The following is a 17,648-nucleotide window of genomic DNA, read 5'->3' on the forward strand; positions in this document are numbered from 1 at the left end:
ATAGATAAATCGTTATCGTTATAAAGCATTCTTATATTCTAGTGATCAGTACAAATTATTGAAAAAACTGACCTATCGATGAATAAGCTCGAATATTTATAAATAAAATAGTGATACTTCTCGTACAAAAAAGTAAGAACAAATTTATGATCTAAATAATGTTTCATTAAATGTGTACAAAATTTTTATTTTATATTTATAATATTTTATGTAAAAATTATTATATTATATACAAATTTTGAACTTTTTAAAGAGAAAGAGAAAGAAAGAGGAGGGAGAGAGAGAGAGAGAGAGAAAAAAAGAAAGAAATTGGATTAGATAACATATATATAATATATGTATATATAATGTTATTCTAATGTTATTACGTAATTCTACAAGTCTTAAAGTGTATGTATATATATGAATTTCGTACTTGTAGAATTACGTAAAAATTCAAAGGTTATATTAAATAATTATTTTATTATTTTATTATTAAATTACTTTTTATTTTTAGGGATTTTGCCATTATAAATAATTTATTATTAAAAATGGGTCTTAAGTTATACTACGATTTGTTATCACAGCCAAGTAGAGCGCTTTATATATTTTTAAAAGTGTGTAATATACCATTTGAAGAAAAACTTATAAATATAGGAAAAGGTAAACATCTTAGTCCAGAGTATAAAAAAATTCATCCTTTTCAAAAAGTACCTGCTGTTCAGCACAATGGTTTTAATATGATGGAAAGGTATTATTTTATGACATATATATATTTTTTATTTTTTTACTTTTAATATTTAGAAACTAATAATTTCAATATTATTGATATCTTTTAACAACTTTTCACTTTTAATTTCTGAACCAATATGTAAAATTATTGTAACAAAAATCATTTTAAATACAATATACAAGTTATAAATAATATAAATAAATAATATAAATAATAATATTACAATTTAATTTAGAAGAAATTAGAGTATTAAATTTTTTATAGTGTTGCAATTTTGAGATACATCTGTGAAGAGTTTAAGGTAGCTGATCATTGGTATCCCAAAGACTTGAAACTTCGACTTAGAGTTGATGAGTACCTTGAATGGCAACATTTTAATACAAGACTAGATTGTGCTTCCTATTTTTTTGTGAATGTAAAAAAAAATTCCTTTATTTGTAAATAGAGAATATTAAGTATTTTATGTATTACTGATAAAAATTTTTATCATAGTACTTGAAACCACTATTAACTGGAAAACCAACGAATCCAGAAAGTCTATTACAACATGAAGAGCGTATGATTCAAACACTTGATAAATTAGAAAATGTCTGGTTAAAAGACAAAAATTTTTTAACTGGTTCTGAGATAAGCATTGCTGATATTTTAGGGTCGTGTGAGGTGGAACAAGTTCGTAAGTAATAATATGTGCATTTATTAAGAATAAAATAAATATAAACAACAAATTTGTTAGAAATAAACTATTACCATGATTAATATGTAGAATAACAAAAAATAAAGATTGTGTTATTATATTACAATATAAACCAAGTTTTTAATTGTAGGAATAATAGGATATAATCCACAAGAAAATCGACCTCGCTTAGCTGCATGGATGAAAAGAGTTGCAGATGAAACAAGTCCTTATTATCAGGAAGCCCATGTACTTTTAAACAAACTGGCAAATAAGGTAAAACAAGAGTCATTAAAAAGTAAATTTTAATAGTTACGAATTTTGAATCTATACATCTATACAAAAATTGTTTTTTGCAAATTTTTACAATTTTTTACAACTTTTATATTCTTTTTTTACAAAATGATATTCTCATTCATAATGTTTAAAAAAAATCTGTGATTTAAAAAGAATCGACTTCGTATTTTGATCAATTGAAAGAAAAGTGATTATTCAAGGCATATTTTTTTTATTAAATATATATTAGGCACATATGTAAATGTAGTAGTGCTTTATCATATTGTGTGTATGATATGAAGTAACATACCAGTCTTATTGCATAAAAAGTTATATTATAAAATGTTGAACATTTTTCTTGTTATTACTGTTATTACTATATTACTTTTATATTACTATGTTATTATGTAATATTATATTTCAAAACTGGGTTGACTTTTGTATGAAAAGATTATACAAAAATATCTTTTATATTAATTATTTATAATCCACATAAAATATATTTTGTGCATCAAAGCGATGTTTTGAATTTCATGATACTCTTAGAATGATTAATTTTAAATGACCTTTTTTAATTTTGGCATTTTCTTTGGACATCTTTGTACGTGAATATCCCAATGTTTCTCTTGGCACCGTTCATCACAATAAAAAGCCATTTCACATCCTAAACATTTAAATTTTGGTCCTATAATACCACAATTTGAGCATGTGAAATTATGCAAGCTGTTCGGACTGCGATTCACTTTACCTAGATGGGGCGTCTCGCAATTTCTAATTTCCGTTACTGGTACGTTTTTCGATAATTGTGCGTACGAAGAAATTACTGGCATTCGATATTGCGCCGCTGAAACAATAGACGTCATCGATCGCCCATCATTGCCAATAACTGAATTTGTCGGCACAAAATTATCCGTAGTTTTCACAAGTGCCAGTCGATCGAATAAAAAATTTTGCATTTGTTGATACTTGGTGTTCTCGTGGCTTTCCTCATTGAAATTATTGTCTTGTGTTTGATTGGTTACGTTACGATTAATAATTGATTTCGTAGCGCCCGGTACGTGAGATGGTTCTCTATCAATAACGTTTGGAATACTTGCGGACGATAAGGCTTCCGTTTCCGACCTGTTGTAAGTCAGCGTATCTCGTTGCCGATCAAAGGAAGCAGCAGCGACAACAGCAGCGGCTGCTGCTGCAGCAACAACATCCGGTATCATTCTGTTCTGAGAGAACTGATTATTTGTTGGATAGCTAATTAAAGGATTACGAGGCAGAGCCTGATGTGAAGTAGATAAAGACGGCGGTGATAGGAACAACGACGGTAAACAGGTTGTTGCACCTGCAATGTTGTTGTTGGTAGTGTTTCCACGAAGACGATCAAACTCCAAATTACTCGGATGCTGCAGAGTGCTCGTCGACGGCGAGGGATACCTCACAATTGGATCTTGTAGTAAAGGAAAACGTTTATCTGTATGTTGCATGGATCGTAGGCTTTCTTGCGTGGGAAAATGAAGTGGCAAGGAACCGGTATGTAACCGTGGGTGATACGGATAAGGACCGTAAGGGTAAATTGCTGGATGATAATTTAAGGCAGCACCGTTGTAAGGATCAATCTGTAATTTAAAAAAGTTGTATGATTGTACTTTATAAATTTATATAATATTATATATTTCAATTATTATATAATATTACATATTTTAATTATTATATAAATATTATACAATATTATATATTTTAATTATTATATAATATTACTTATTTATATAATAAATTTATAATATATTATTATATAATATTACATATTTTAATTCTTATATAAATATAATATATATTATATATTTTATATAATATTTTATATTTAATCTATATTATATATAATATTTTATAATATTTTAAATATAATATATATTATATATTTTAATTATTATATAATATTACATATTTATATAATAAATTTATATAATATATTTAGTAACGCAATAAATGTGTTACATAAATATTTGGATTTAATTAATACATTCTCTGCGAAAATTAGGTAATTACATATAGACTGTTAATTAGTTTCAATTTTTGTCGAAATGTAAGAAAGAAAGGGAAAGATTAAGTTACACTTGCTGTTACTTACAGCGTAATTATTTGGATAAAATTGTGTCATGGGAAGTGGTGGACAAATGCCCGGTCGCAAAGGAGGAACTGCTGCAACAGGTTGCGAAAGAGTCACGGATGACGCGACGTGTTGCAGTTGCTGTTGCTGATGATGATATTGCCATTTCTCTGTACCACGTTGGGGTGTTGCATTCATTATATGATTGATATTAGATCCAATAATCTTTGGTTTCTCAGTTCCAGGAATTTGCTACGACATATCATAAAATCATTCGAGGTATGTATCTCGAAGAGAAAGGAAATCGAAAAATTCTGTTAAAGGCATTGCTCTTACACGTGTGACATTTTCTGTCGGTACCAGCGGCACGTTTTCTGCGACGTGTAATTTGGGCTTGGCCATCGAGGATTGCTTTTTCGACATTCGAGCCAACCAGTTGCCAAGTGTAGGAAATTGTTCGGTTATAGAATGATTCCCACTGTTCCTCTGCACAGAATCGCTCGAAATTTCTTCTCCTTTATAGTTCTGCCGCAATCTGTCGTTCGTACGTGTGCGGTCGAATGAAACGTCGAAATATACAGACAACGAAATATATCAATTTTTTAATTCACTTACGTGAATTGTTCCTGATTCAACATCGTTCGTAGAGGATTAAATTGGTTTGATTGACCGGAACTTGACGAAACCTGAAACCAAGTATACCGCAAAATAATATTAGAAACAAAGATATATTCGAATTACTGAACTGTCACAACATATTTACACAAACCTTCTGCGCGTTCATGCTGTTCTCGTGAGCTGCTTTCGCGAACGACATCTCCTCCTGATTGGATCTGTAAAAGTTAGATTGCACCGTCTGCTCTCTCAACGGAGGAAGCTGCTTGCCAGGTATCGACTCGAACGTTTCGTTCTTTTGAATAGTCGTTGACACCTCCACGCCATCAGTCGCGGAACTTATTACCGACTCGGCATCGGCAAATCCAGGACGCTTGATCTTATCCGGTTCTTGGATCATAAATTGACGCTGACTGCGAGGGAACTCGTCGATCGGTTTGCTCTTCTCATTGCTCTTCTCCCGTGCCGCGCGCACGTTGTTCTCTGGCAATTGAGCAATCTTGTTCGAGTAATTGAAATCTCTCTTGTTCGCACCGAAGTCGGAACTTTCCACGTCGACATGAAGCACAGGCGTGGCGCGTGCGTGTTTCTCGATATCTGGAGGTCCTTTGTTCACAGAATCGGTCAAATTCCCAGCAAGCGGATCCGTAGGGAACGTCGGTTTCATCAGTTCTTCGTTCACCGGCCAAACTTTCCTCTCGGCGGCTTGCAACTCCTCTTCCACCGAGTCCTGACTCGACGAGATCGTCAGGCATAGTGGTAAAATTGGCGGGCTGTTTCGAACCTCCTCCGGCAGAATGATATCTAGAGACGATCGTGGCGACAATTTAGGCGGCTCGGGTGACGACACCGGAGAACTGTCATTCGTTTGGAAATCTGTTTTCCTTTTGTTTAAGCTTACGCGCGGATAGTTGTTATCAGAGGGGTTCGTGCTATCGTTATTTACATCGATCGCTTCTTTAGAGATCGAGAGGGCTGCGGACAATTTGTTATGTAATTTCGACAGGTTCTCTATTTGCTTTTCGTAACGGTTCATCACTTGCCTCAGTCTGGTACTCTCCTGAGAGTTCAAGTCGCTCGCCATTTCTTTGGCTAGATCCATAGCTTTGCCCCGTAATTCGCGAAGCTTTTGCTTCAATCGGTTTCGCCGATACTTCAGCTTGAAGCTGTCGGTGTTCAACGCGGTGAAGTCCGCGTCCTTTTCGTACAGTATGTCGTCCCAGTTGCCGGCACTCAGACTGAACGGCGACTGAGACGTTCCGTCCGTGATGATCCTGTAGTTCGACTCGTGTTCCACTCTCGTGACGATTTGAGAGTCGTTGTACCCCTCTGTTTCTGTCACCAATCAACAACAAAAATAACGTTAACAAATAAAATCAGAGGATCATTCGACGTTTGACTGTGAACAAAATGATAATTCGCAAAGAATCGGAAGATCGTTTTTCACCTACCAAACAACGAATGCTATTACTTTACAAACACTGTTACTCCCATAAACGTACAAAAATCTCGACGTTGGAACGTCCGATAAATAAAACAAATACTGTTTGCTTTTTATCGTTACCCGTATGGAGGACCTTCTTCAGTTTCAGCGGTGGTACCAACTTGTTCCCGCTTCTCTCGTCCTCTTTCGTCGTCGAGGCAGCTCTCACGCACTTCTCCGTGCAAAGGTTCTGTATGCCCTCGGTCGCGTTCGAGCCACAGAAGTTTGTCAGGAACTCCTTGATCGAGCCCTCCGCGCATTTCCCTTTGCTCTGGCTGCCATTTGCTTCCTGCTGCGATTTCTTCTTCTTCCTGTTCTCTTTCGCGTTGTTCTTCTCGCTCTGTTCCGCGTCGTTGTTGCCCCTCCTCTTTATCGCGCTGAGGCTCTCGACGTTCGAGATTTGCGGGACGACGTAATTCATCGCGTCCTTCGTCGACGACATCCGCGCCTCGGGATCAACGTCCTTTTCGATCAACTCCTCGTTCGGCAACGCGCCGATCGATTTCATTGATTCTACGTCCGCAGTGGTTCTGGCCGGTTGGACCAGAACGGCTGACGAATCTTTTCGAAAGAATCTCGTCGGTATTGATGGTGCCGGGAGTATAGGTAACGAACGATTCGGTTGCACCGGGATCAAACACGGTCCACGATCTCGCAAGGCGGTTGCTAAACTGCCGTTTCCATTGCAACTTAATTTGCTCGGATTATCAGCTATTACGATTCGAGGTTCTGGAATGCAGTGACAAATTTTGTACAGAGAGGACAACATTTGGTTTGATTAATTGTGTTCCGACGGCTTATGGAAAATTGCTCGGCCACGTGCCACGTTTGTGACATAAAGTTTAGGGCATACATACGTCGTGATAACTCGATAACTGTGAAAACGTGTGACATAAAGTGGGAGGGTAAATTGAAAAGTGAATTTCGAATGGAGGAACGTTTTTCGATTTCGAGCACGCCACGCGAGAATAACCAAAAGAATAACCAAAACGAGCAATGATTTATTGGTGAGCGTTCCATGATCAGTTTGCGTTGCGAGGGAAGACACTTGTCCATCGATTTTTACGTAAAGGGAAGACGTAACTTGGCTGTTCATTCTCACGAATTCTACGAACTAGAAATTGTGCCCGTTCGTTTAAAAGAGGGGGAAAAAAATGTACACCTGTGTATTTTGATTTGATTGACGCGCAAGATAATTAATTCTCCATCGAACAAAATTCAGAAATTTTTCATGTGTTTTGTTACAAAAACTTTACACGCGACAATAAGTACATATTTTTTCTTTAGCAAGTGCCTCTCGTTGAAAAAAAGAAAGAAAAAAAAAGTACACCTGTATATTTTGATTTGATTGACGCGCAAGATAATTAATTCTTCATCGAATAAAATTCAGAAATTTTTCATGTGTTTTGTTACAAAAACTTTACACGCGACAATAAGTACATATTTTTTCTTTAGCAAGTGCCTCTCGTTGAAAAAAAGAAAGAAAAAAAAAGTACACCTGTATATTTTGATTTGATTGACGCGCAAGATAATTAATTCTTCATCGAATAAAATTCAGAAATTTTTCATGTGTTTTGTTACAAAAACTTTACACGCGACAATAAGTACATATTTTTTCTTTAGCAAGTGCCTCTCGTTGAAAAAAAGAAAGAAAAAAAAAGTACACCTGTATATTTTGATTTGATTGACGCGCAAGATAATTAATTCTTCATCGAATAAAATTCAGAAATTTTTCATGTGTTTTGTTACAAAAACTTTACACGCGACAATAAGTACATATTTTTTCTTTAGCAAGTGCCTCTCGTTGAAAGAAAGAAAGAAAGAAAAAAAGTACACCTGTGTATTTTGATTTGATTGACGCGCAAGATAATTAATTCTCCATCGAACAAAATTCAGAAATTTTTCATGTGTTTTGTTACAAAAACTTTACACGCGATAATAAGTACATATTTCTTCTTTAGCAAGTGCTTCTCGTTGAAAAAAAGAAAGAGAAAAAAAATACGCCTGTGTATTTTGATTTGATTAACGCGCAAGATAATTAATTCTCCATCGAACAAAATTCATAAATTTTTCATGTGTTTTGTTACAAAAACTTTACACGCGACAATAAGTACATATTTCTTCTTTAGCAAGTGCCTCTCGTTGAAAAAAAGAAAGAAAAAAAAAGTACACCTGTGTATTTTGATTTGATTGACGCGCAAGATAATTAATTCTCCATCGAACAAAATTCAGAAATTTTTCATGTGTTTTGTTACAAAAACTTTACACGCGACAATAAGTACATATTTTTTCTTTAGCAAGTGCCTCTCGTTGAAAGAAAGAAAGAAAAAAAAGGGGGATACTCGAACTAAAAGACAAATTAAAGTGCCGTAAAATAATCTTTAATCGGATAATATACCGCTTATACCTAATACAATATTCGTAGCGCGATTCTCCCCTTCCGCTTCGTTAACCGTGTCCGTCTTTACGTCACAGAATCGTTTCAATATCGTTTGTTTCCACGTGTTTTTCTCATCGGCTGTCAAGTCAACGAAAATAGGCTTCTGTTGATCGCGCGTGGCGGAGATCACGCTCTCCTCTTCCTCCACACCCGGAGTGCATTCGAAATTATCCTCGTCGATCTTCTTCTTCTTCTTCGAGACCTCCTCCTCGTTCCCTCTCAAACGTTCTTCGTACGATTTCCGACTTTCTCGAACCTCGTCGGAGCTGCTTATCAAACATACATTCTGCTCCTCCTCGAAACTCGCCGCATTCCCCTCGCAATACAAATGTTGCACGCGGCAGCCATCTTTCTCTTCCTTGTCGTGCAGCTTGCTCGAGGATTCGTGAAGAAACGACAAGCTTGGATCGCCAGAAGAATCTTTGATCTTCTTGTAAATAATACTGTCGCGAGATATCATTACCTTCGGCCAGCTAGCCTTCGTGAATAATTTAAACGTCGGCTTCTGCTTCTTCGATTTTCCTCTCGGTTTTTTCCGCGAATCATTCGATTTGCAATTACCAAGTTCTTTCATTTTTTTTCTCTCTCTATCTCTTTCTCTCTCTCTCTCTCTCTCTTTTCTGACGTAAGTCGTAGGAGGTAGTATGTAATGATTTTGTTCGGAGATAGCGCGAGAAGCGAAGTAGGTTCTTCGCGCTTTTATCGATTCGTGTCGATGAAAGATTAAAATTGGCAGCTGCTTTTTTTTTCTTTTTTTTTTTTTTTTCAAAGATATTTCGCGCTTGGTTCTTCGATCATGAATATATTCTTAAAACATATTCTTAAAACATAGTACGTTCGGAAGTTACAAGACGTTGAACTTGAACCGCGACAGAAACGATAAAAATGTTCGAAATGAAAGTTCTTTTTTTTTTACCGAAGCTAGCGCGATTTATATTTCATGTGAATCGCATCCACTTTCTTACGTCTGGTGCACGACTCAGGATGCATCGTGAAACTTTTATCGAGTAATATTAGCGAAATGTATAAGGTATTATATTTCGATTTCCCTTCTGTCAAATGTCACGAAGTTCTCATGTTTCTGTGCGTCATTTCTGTGCCAAATTGTTCTGTATATATTCGAATTAAATATAGAAATTACGCATTTTTTTTCTTCGTACCCTTATACAGACACAAAACACAAAACAGATTCGAGCGAATTCGATTTCACTTCGTGAAAAGTATATTTCTGCGAGGGTAATTTCTAAAGAGAAAATGCGAAGCACTCTTGGAAATATTATCGAGCGTAAAATATAGATCTTTGTGAAAAGAAAGAAAAATATAAAAATAATTTTTAAAAGGCACGAAGATACTCTTCTGTCTTTACGCGAGACGAATTAGTTTTCCCTTTGGCACGTTCGGAGCAAAATCGCTTTATTATACATATTAAAATGTCGTTGTTTCAATGTAATATAATAGTATTACATTTTCAGCACATGCTTAATTCTTCGTAAAAACTGAGCACGTGGTGATATTTTACTCGGTCTTTCACTTCGTCAAGTTCTTGTACGATCAATCATGATTAGGCAGCGTTAAGCAATTGTTAAATATCATATATATTTCCCTTTTATCGATATGCAGATATCTTTTTTATAAACACGCACGCACCAACATTGTCACAATAAGAAACGATGCCATTTGCGGGTCACAAAGTGTCTTCCACTGTCTTCGTTCACGTTCAATAAAATTACTATTTAAAAACAAAAAAAGAAGACTGTACGTGACATAATTCGCCGTATTTGAAAAAAGAAATATTCAAATTCAAGAAACGAGAAATAAAAAACCGAGCATAATGTGAAGAGTAGTCTCGCGTAGTCTTATATATCTCCCGAAGTCTCGATAAGTACAAAAAAAAAAAAAAGAAAAGAAACTCTTTCGTCAATTCTTTTGCCCGGAATTCCGTGAAAAACTAAACGAAGAGAAGCAGCGATGATGTTGCGTGTGTTTGAGTGCACGTGCAATGATATCCTCTTTGGAGAAACTGAAAATAAACGAGCAAACGATTGAAAATCATTGGAAATCGAAATCGAGAATTTCGTGCGAAATGTGGAGAATTTCGAAAATTAAAGAAAAAACAGTCGTTGAATGTTCTTTTTTTTTTTTTTTCTTTTTGGTCGAGAGTGAAACCGAACTACTCCGGCTGGCACATGTCGCAAAGTGTATGGACGTCGAGACAGTCGTCGCGCGAAAAGTGAAGCCAGAAACCAAGTAATCTTACACATACGCTCGTATTCCCACTTCTAGAAAAGTTCTTATTAGGGAAACCCTTCGCAATTGGCCGACTAGGACGCAGTCGTTTGGCGCAGCTCGGGAATACAATGTTTATGCCGGCGAGATATGTAAGAGAGAGGATAATAAATTCATTTGTGACGTTACTTCTGAAACTCTTTTTCTTCCATGATATGCCACGTTATCTTTTCCCCGTCGCTTCGATTGGAGAGGTTGAAATGCAATGGACACGCTGGTAATTACAGATCCTTCTTCTTTTTTTCCTTTCTCCCTCTCGTACGTTAAGGAATACACTTAAGGGGAAAGATTTAGGATGATATGTGTTTTAAACGTGAATATATGCTACAGTACGTACCGCATTATGAAATAATTAAGATTTTTTTTTTTTCTTTACTACTAGCTTACTAGAGGAGAATGAATCTTGATTCTCCGACAATTATTCGTCACAATGAATGTGTGAAGCTCTGCCTCTCCCACTCGAAATTATTTTTCACAAGGTAAATCTGCTGCCTATGATGAAGAAGAAAGTATGTTTTTCAAAGAACTGTTACGGTATTTAAAAACTTTTACAAAGACTTTTCAAGATTAAAAGATTAACAAATAATTGCTACTTTACCTTACTCGCTACGTATAGTCTACCTATTATATTATTGTTGCTATTGTCCAATTGCTGCAATTAACATACGTCTAAGCTAATGAGATTCTGCAGGTTAACTAAAAAGGTTTTGTCATTTTGTTTTTAATGCAAAATTTCCTAGACAGCGGTGCAGCGGTGTCTCGACACGGCGATCCTTTGTTAAATTTAACTACTGTGTGTGAAATGGTCATTGCACGTTGGATAATATCGATCGACTTTTTCATTCTTCAGACGCTTAAATGTAAAAGTTCCCCTTGCAAAATCGATTCGCCGAATAATCGGTGCATTGTATATTTCCCACGAGAAACTCATCGGAGGACAGTTATTACCAGCTCTATAAAACATGAGAATGGTTTCCTTTTAAAACTTTTAGAAAACATTTTAAAAAAGAAAGGCACGAAAGAGAAGCAAAAATTCAATGCTACCTTTTCGGAACGCCCTCGGACGTATAATATAATACTTGCGCCCGCGTAAATGACGTTTTTCGAGTAAAAATCTCTGCTTTGAGTCACATTGGCATTAAAATTATCTTTCTTCCATGAGTCATCCTTATTGCATTCGTTCAATATTTATAATAAATATATAAATAATATATATTATTATAATATTATATATAATATTATATAAATTTACAATAAAGTTATTGTCAATTGTCATTATACCCGTTTAAAATTATTGTTTGTCACTGCAGTGAAAACTAAAAATAGCAACGAATAGTGTTCCCTTTACTAAGAGGTTGATTTTTTTTCTTTCTTTTTCAAAAGTTTCAAACGGGGCTGCAATGGCCAGAGAGCGTTTCAAACCTAATAAACTAAGAATATTCGTTAAATATTCGTTTCGAATATTCTTACAAAATATAGATTGTATATTTTGCTTGCAATATGAATACTTAACAAACGAAACGCAGCCACATGTGCGTTTTCCCACCTGAAGAAAGTCGACAACGTAGGGAAACTCGGCAACGAACACGTACACAAACAAAAAGGGGTGAATCACCCTAACGTTCTGTTCCGGCCGGTTCTTCTTTTTCGCTAAAAATTAATAAAATGAAATCAAATCAAATATGTTCGGCAACGTCTGCTCAAACAGAATATGTTTCGATGAAACGTAGAGTATCATTACCAATCAGTAAATATAGTACAAGTGTGTTACGCAAGTTCCAACATTTTAGTTATTATGTTTCAGTTATTTAATAAATATTTAATAAATATTTAAACTTGATCGATCAATAGCTGTGATATTGACACTCTGACATTGAAAAATGAATTGAAATGATGACGCCCGGCGACATTAAGAACAATTTTGGAAAGAAATTCTGTCATGCAACATGCAACTGATATATGGTTGCCGGATTATTATTGACCAAACAAATGACGAAATCGCGGGTTACCGCTTGTAAATAATGAACAAACTTATACCTCATCAGTCCTCGACGTCAATTCTTCCTGGGTTAATTTTGCCCTATTTTTGTCTCGTCGGCATTCGCGGCAGTAATGAGAATATCTTGCGTTCGTTGAAGTAAATCATTGAAATTCTTCAGATCGATGCCTCGTTATAACAATCATTTGTTCAATGTGAAGAAAATCATTTGGTTAAAAATATAGCCTTTGCAGATTGATTAATCGAAAGGAACGAAACGATTGATTGAAGAATACATGAAACGTTGTTTGGAAAGAAAATAAAACCTTGGAAAGTGTGAAATGGTGGTGCAAAGAGCGAGGGATAATACGTCAAAGGCAAACACGATTTGTTATGGATCACAATCGTCTTACAATCGAAAAGAAACCAAACTCAAAGATGTTTGCTCGAGTAAACAACAGAACGCTTGTGTTCGAACCGCCGAGCATAAATCTGACCAACATCGTTATTCGTGCAATGAAAAGGAGGTAATTTTGTATTTTTATACTTTGAAACAAAGAAAAAAAAAAAGGGCGTATCTTGATATTTTTAATTAAGCACATTGTTAATTAATTAATACACAAATAATCCTATCTGTAGTGATCGTACGTTAAATCATTTAGTCAGTCAAAAGGATAGGCAAAGGTAGACCAAAAATGCAACTTAGCGGGAAGAAGATCGCGAAGAAGAGAATGCTGCATCCAAAAATTTTAACGAAAGAAGAGTACGAGGAATTTCGAAAGTACAGCTCCATGACGAAGGAAGAACGAGAGGCAGCACTTAAAGCAGAGGAGGAGGAGAGGCAGAGACTTACAAAGGAGAGCACAGAGAGAAAAGAGGAGTTTCGTAGATTAGATCAAGAAAGGCCTCGGGAGAAGTGTCCGCAATTGATCGAAATAGAAGAGGAAGCTAGGAAAAGGGCGAAACATGTGCTCGAAAGAGCAGAGAATATGAAACTTGAACGAGAGGAGGAAATTCAAAAGTGCAACAGAATCATTTTAGAGACTAAATGTCGTGCAATCAGAGATGCCCAGGTAATGCACGATTTCAAGTAACAAATATTCAAATAAAATTTTGGTTTCAACATTTTCATCTGAATCTCGTAATTTTCTTCTTTTTTTTTACAGATAGCAGAGAAGAGGCTGATTGAACTCGAATTGGAAGAAGAAGAGAAACGTCTCAATGATATGATGGAGAATGAAAGAAGATGGGCAATCAAAGAAGAGATTAAAAAGGAACAGGACGAAGCGGTGAAGAGGCAAAAATTTGCCAACAGTCTCATGGATCAAATAAAGGAAAACGAAGAAAACAGGACGCTGGAGTTTGAAAGGAAGCAAGAGGAGAGTCGGTTAATTAATTTAAGCAACATCAATTGGCAACAGGAAGAAATTGCAAAATTGCGAAGCAAAGAATCTGAAAATGCACTAGTACGGCAACAAATTGCTGATGGAAACGAACAATTGAAACACTTTAAGGCTATGGAGGAGCAGGAAAATAAAATCATTGATCTTAGGTGGAATTTGTTGCATTATTAAATTATTGAATTTTTGATCGATCATTAGCAATAATATTTTACAGGATACAAGAGTATCAACGATATAAGGCAGAGAGGGAAGCGAAATTGGCAGAAGAGCGAAATTTGAAAAAATTAGAAAAAGAAAAACTCAAAGCAACTGTTGCAACGCAGACGTTGCAAGCAAGAGGTCTACAGGTTCATTCTTTTTTCATCTATTTTTCCAGTTTATATTACAATTATAATTTCTGGTTTAATACCCAACTTTGAATTTATCTTTTATTTGTATCACTTTATTACATTGCGCATTATAAATTTTGTTATACATTATTTACAAATAAGAATAGACAGATAATTGTACGTTTCGCACTTATATTTTGATAATGACATGTTCCATCCTTGTAGGAACGAATCGATGACTTGAGCGCTGCACGAATTCAAGAAGAAGTAGAACGACAATGGAGACAAAAAGAAAAAGAGGAAGCTCTGAAAAGAGCGGAGGCTCAGAAATTGCTTATGGAAGAAAGGAAGAAACAAATAAATAACAAACGAGTAATGGAGGCAATTGAACTAGAACGTGAGAGACGTGAATTCGAAAAAATTGTACGTGTTCAAAGGGAGGCTTTCTGTCGAGAACAAAAAGAACTTGAAAAGAAACAGCGGCAAGCGTTAATTCATAGGAGCGAAATATTAAAACAGGTTTGTTTTCAAAATTAGATTATACACTTTTCAACTTACTATTATTCTTTTGATAATATTACAGAATTACTCTATAACTATCATTTTCATTAGGTCAATGAAAAAGAAAGAGAACGTATCGAAGCAAGGCAAAAGATGTTCGATGAGGGTTTAGCAATTCGCACAGAAGCCGCTATACGTAAGAAAAAGCTATGTGATGCAATAGAGAGGAAATGTGAGGAAATGAAAAGAAATAGAGTGCCTCAAATATACATCAATGAAGTAAAACGAATGATCAGTAATATACAATAAAGTCGCCTATCCACTCTATCTATTCATCATTCATAATATATCCTGCATAAATAAATGACACTTACATCTATAAAAATCACAGAAAACAAAGTTCATTAAATACCATCTCTAAATATTACTTCCATAACATAACAACATTCGGATCACGTTCAACAATATCTTCGATTTGTGCAGCTGATTGACCTGTACTGCAACAAATTTCGTCAAGGCTATATGTTCCTGTAAAATACTTATAAACTGGATTGTTTTTTATTTCCTCATTGTAAGGCGATCCTGGTAAATATATCGGGTACTGCAAATTACAAAAAGTTTATAAAAATTAAAAATAAAATGATTCTAAAAAGAAATAAAGCTTTTACAATAGATTTGACAACCTTATATACCCGACGAATAAGGCCTTCAATAAGGCCAAATTGTACCAAACGCCTTTCGTTAATTCTTAAATTCTGAGGATTAAGACGTTGACATAAGTCTCTCATGCTGTTGCCATGTGTCATACTTGCATACATTCGAAATATGTCTCTAAGATACGCAGGTTGTCTAGCTAAAAATTAGTCATTTGTAGAATACTTTCCAATTATTACAAGTTCTTACATCGAAAATATAAAACTTACGGAATTTTGAAGCATATGCTATACACCGTTCTTGTAATTTTGTATTTTCGGTCAATTCTTTTAATTTAGAAGTTGCAGCATATACGTTACTGTATTGAAATATTGGAATCAAAGTTACAACACCATAATAACTGAAAGCAATCAATACAGTAGAAATTATATCTTCAAAATGAAATTTTATTTTTGTATACTTACATAAGATTTTGCACGCAATTTTTAACTAGATTATTCTCCACATCTGCTTCAGCTGCTATTCGCGCAACATGATTAAATCCATCAATGTATGGCAATACTTGTTGGGTAGTTAAATCCCATTGATCCATTTGAAATACTTCACGGCCCTCCAAAAATATTGGTACCTGATGATCAAGAACTGGTTTCGGCTCAGGTGCTAACTTTATGACTTTCAAGTGGGACGTCATGGTCCCCTCTATTAAAATATTATGTTTTACATCTTTAATATCTATGTACAAAGTTATTATTTATAGAATGTGTTTACCTGTTAATGTACACATCTTGTGCAAGTTCAAATCCTGCATTACCTGTTGCAACATTTCTGCTAATCTTGTTTTATCCTCAGAGGCAGATAAAAAACAATTTTCTACCTCAAGAGCCATCTGAAATGTTAAATTAAATTTAATAAAAAATATTGATAAAACAACTATCATCAATATGTGTGCAACTTCTTACTAAAAAATCAGACATCTTTTTCACAACAGGTTCATAATGTACAGTACGAGCTTTTGCTTCACATACAAAACATAAGTTAAAATAAAAGGCATTTCTTGCATATTTCTTGTTGTCAATCTTTACTGGAAATCCTAGGATTTTATAATCCTTTAATGTTCTGCACAAAATAAACAGTCTTAGTGAACCAGTCCAAAAAAAATTCTTAAATTCTTGTATCTTCTTATTTACACTTACACTGTGATAGTACTACGTTGTAACTTTGCTTTTGGTATAATATAAACACTGACAGTATCAAAAATATCTTTTGAAATAAAATTATCTGGAACCTGGTAAAAGATATATGTCATTATAGAAAGTGTTTTTAAATTACATACAAAAGCATTCATAATGAGGAAAAATAAAATAATATTTAATACAAAATATATATAACATTTACCAACCTGACAAGTAATCATTGGACCTACAATAGGGTGAAATTCCGAAAAAAATATACATTGAATAGGATCTTCTTGCCCTTTGTCTTTTGTATTCTCCGCTACTGATGTCATTTTCAGTAACCTGCAAAAATATACATACATATGTATAAAATATATTATTAAAATATGTTCAGGTGCATATACTAATTACCATACGCTATTAAGAAGAGCTTAATTTACTTATTGTTTTACAATTTTAAACAAATTAGCAAAAAATTTTCATATCGAAATAGTCAAAGTTACAATATCAACCAATAATACTTCAGATTCAATTCTTATTTAAGTATGTACACATATAAAAATTTTCATATGTATGTAATTACTTGATGAAATGTTACAAAATCGAAAAAGTTTCTGTATTTGCTCCGAATCTCCATTTGCCTTATACAAATGAAAAATTTATCTTATTTTTTACTCATAAAGTCGTTATTAATTAAATATGTATTAACCGTAACGAATACCTTTAAACTCGTTTAACATGATAAAAAAATGTTTAAAAATTCATACAATGACATTTTGAATTGCAATTTTTGAAAACCAAAGTACTACATAGATATGCGTCACAATATATTTCTATATATGTACATACATTTACAAGAGAAAACATGTTTACACCATAAAGGAAAACAAGAATATAAATAAATGTAGGAGTATAGAAAAATATTTCTTTACACAAACAATGGGTTTAAATAATGAGAGTAATGTAAATAAATGAGCAAATGCAGAAAGGATGTAAGAGAATAAAAGTAGGAAAGCTAACGA

At 34.3% G+C, this 17,648-nt stretch overlaps 4 protein-coding genes across 15 annotated transcripts; 2 read left to right on the plus strand and 2 right to left on the minus strand.

The window, feature by feature from the left end:
- Window positions 1-42: 42 nt before the first annotated feature.
- On the plus strand, window positions 43-2,013 carry LOC122533019 (glutathione S-transferase theta-1-like). 3 transcript variants are annotated; one of them, XM_043662322.1, is made up of 5 exons: window positions 43-132; window positions 497-730; window positions 977-1,127; window positions 1,205-1,385; window positions 1,537-2,013. In XM_043662322.1, the coding sequence occupies exons 2-5, from the start codon at window positions 531-533 to the stop codon at window positions 1,692-1,694; spliced, it is 690 nt and encodes a 229-aa protein (XP_043518257.1). In that variant the 5' UTR covers window positions 43-132; window positions 497-530; the 3' UTR covers window positions 1,695-2,013. The 3 variants fall into 3 exon arrangements, with proteins under 3 accessions (XP_043518257.1, XP_043518255.1, XP_043518258.1); XM_043662320.1 differs by lacking the exon at window positions 43-132 and adding an exon at window positions 344-390; XM_043662323.1 differs by lacking the exon at window positions 43-132 and adding an exon at window positions 409-441.
- Window positions 1,880-12,711, minus strand: LOC122533009. Of its 2 annotated transcripts, XM_043662295.1 has the most exons (9): window positions 12,624-12,711; window positions 11,631-12,236; window positions 8,268-11,539; window positions 5,942-6,589; window positions 4,532-5,712; window positions 4,378-4,448; window positions 4,099-4,297; window positions 3,784-4,014; window positions 1,880-3,271 (listed from the first exon to the last, which is right to left on the minus strand). In XM_043662295.1, the coding sequence occupies exons 3-9, from the start codon at window positions 8,872-8,874 to the stop codon at window positions 2,219-2,221; spliced, it is 3,990 nt and encodes a 1,329-aa protein (XP_043518230.1). In that variant the 5' UTR covers window positions 8,875-11,539; window positions 11,631-12,236; window positions 12,624-12,711; the 3' UTR covers window positions 1,880-2,218. The 2 variants fall into 2 exon arrangements, with proteins under 2 accessions (XP_043518230.1, XP_043518229.1); XM_043662294.1 differs by lacking the exon at window positions 12,624-12,711 and having other exon boundaries at window positions 8,268-12,310.
- A 154-nt stretch (window positions 12,712-12,865) lies between these two features.
- LOC122533013 (cilia- and flagella-associated protein 45-like) lies at window positions 12,866-15,106 on the plus strand. 2 transcript variants are annotated; one of them, XM_043662302.1, is made up of 6 exons: window positions 12,866-13,091; window positions 13,227-13,637; window positions 13,731-14,116; window positions 14,182-14,314; window positions 14,522-14,815; window positions 14,909-15,106. In XM_043662302.1, the coding sequence occupies exons 1-6, from the start codon at window positions 12,906-12,908 to the stop codon at window positions 15,104-15,106; spliced, it is 1,608 nt and encodes a 535-aa protein (XP_043518237.1). In that variant the 5' UTR covers window positions 12,866-12,905. The 2 variants fall into 2 exon arrangements, with proteins under 2 accessions (XP_043518237.1, XP_043518238.1); XM_043662303.1 differs by having other exon boundaries at window positions 13,026-13,091; window positions 13,204-13,637.
- On the minus strand, window positions 14,391-17,627 carry LOC122533015 (GATOR complex protein NPRL2). 8 transcript variants are annotated; one of them, XM_043662313.1, is made up of 9 exons: window positions 17,559-17,627; window positions 16,851-16,968; window positions 16,645-16,736; window positions 16,411-16,567; window positions 16,220-16,337; window positions 15,916-16,150; window positions 15,721-15,851; window positions 15,481-15,650; window positions 14,391-15,398 (listed from the first exon to the last, which is right to left on the minus strand). In XM_043662313.1, exons 2-9 carry the CDS (start codon window positions 16,956-16,958, stop codon window positions 15,222-15,224), a joined length of 1,188 nt encoding a protein of 395 aa, XP_043518248.1. In that variant the 5' UTR covers window positions 16,959-16,968; window positions 17,559-17,627; the 3' UTR covers window positions 14,391-15,221. The 8 variants fall into 8 exon arrangements, with proteins under 8 accessions (XP_043518248.1, XP_043518242.1, XP_043518240.1 ...); XM_043662307.1 differs by lacking the exon at window positions 17,559-17,627 and adding an exon at window positions 17,476-17,558; XM_043662305.1 differs by lacking the exon at window positions 17,559-17,627 and adding an exon at window positions 17,472-17,505.
- Window positions 17,628-17,648: the final 21 nt, after the last annotated feature.

Source organism: Frieseomelitta varia, unplaced genomic scaffold, assembly GCF_011392965.1.
Source record: "Frieseomelitta varia isolate USP_RPSP 00005682 unplaced genomic scaffold, Fvar_1.2 scaffold_489, whole genome shotgun sequence".
Lineage (NCBI taxonomy): Eukaryota > Metazoa > Arthropoda > Insecta > Hymenoptera > Apidae > Frieseomelitta > Frieseomelitta varia.

Excerpts from the sequence above, each read along its gene's own strand:
- LOC122533009 (XM_043662295.1), bottom strand. The coding sequence starts at position 8,874 with ATGAAAGAACTTGGTAATTGCAAATCGAATGATTCGCGGAAAAAACCG. Across the intron at positions 6,590-8,267 it reads CGCTACGAATATTGTATTAG|AACCTCGAATCGTAATAGCT; the intron begins GTATAAGCGGTA and ends ACTGCATTCCAG. Across the intron at positions 4,015-4,098 it reads CGACAGAAAATGTCACACGT|CAAATTCCTGGAACTGAGAA; the intron begins GTAAGAGCAATG and ends GATATGTCGTAG.
- LOC122533015 (XM_043662307.1), bottom strand. Across the intron at positions 16,737-16,850 it reads GTCCAATGATTACTTGTCAG|GTTCCAGATAATTTTATTTC; the intron begins GTTGGTAAATGT and ends ATCTTTTACCAG. Across the intron at positions 16,151-16,219 it reads CAAGATGTGTACATTAACAG|AGGGGACCATGACGTCCCAC; the intron begins GTAAACACATTC and ends ATATTTTAATAG.
- LOC122533019 (XM_043662320.1), top strand. The coding sequence starts at position 359 with ATGTTATTACGTAATTCTACAAGTCTTAAAGT. Across the intron at positions 731-976 it reads GGTTTTAATATGATGGAAAG|TGTTGCAATTTTGAGATACA; the intron begins GTATTATTTTAT and ends AATTTTTTATAG. Across the intron at positions 1,128-1,204 it reads CTTCCTATTTTTTTGTGAAT|TACTTGAAACCACTATTAAC; the intron begins GTAAAAAAAAAT and ends TTTTTATCATAG.
- LOC122533013 (XM_043662302.1), top strand. The coding sequence starts at position 12,906 with ATGGTGGTGCAAAGAGCGAGGGATAATACGTCAAAGGCAAACACGATT. Across the intron at positions 14,315-14,521 it reads TGCAAGCAAGAGGTCTACAG|GAACGAATCGATGACTTGAG; the intron begins GTTCATTCTTTT and ends CCATCCTTGTAG. Across the intron at positions 14,816-14,908 it reads GGAGCGAAATATTAAAACAG|GTCAATGAAAAAGAAAGAGA; the intron begins GTTTGTTTTCAA and ends CATTTTCATTAG.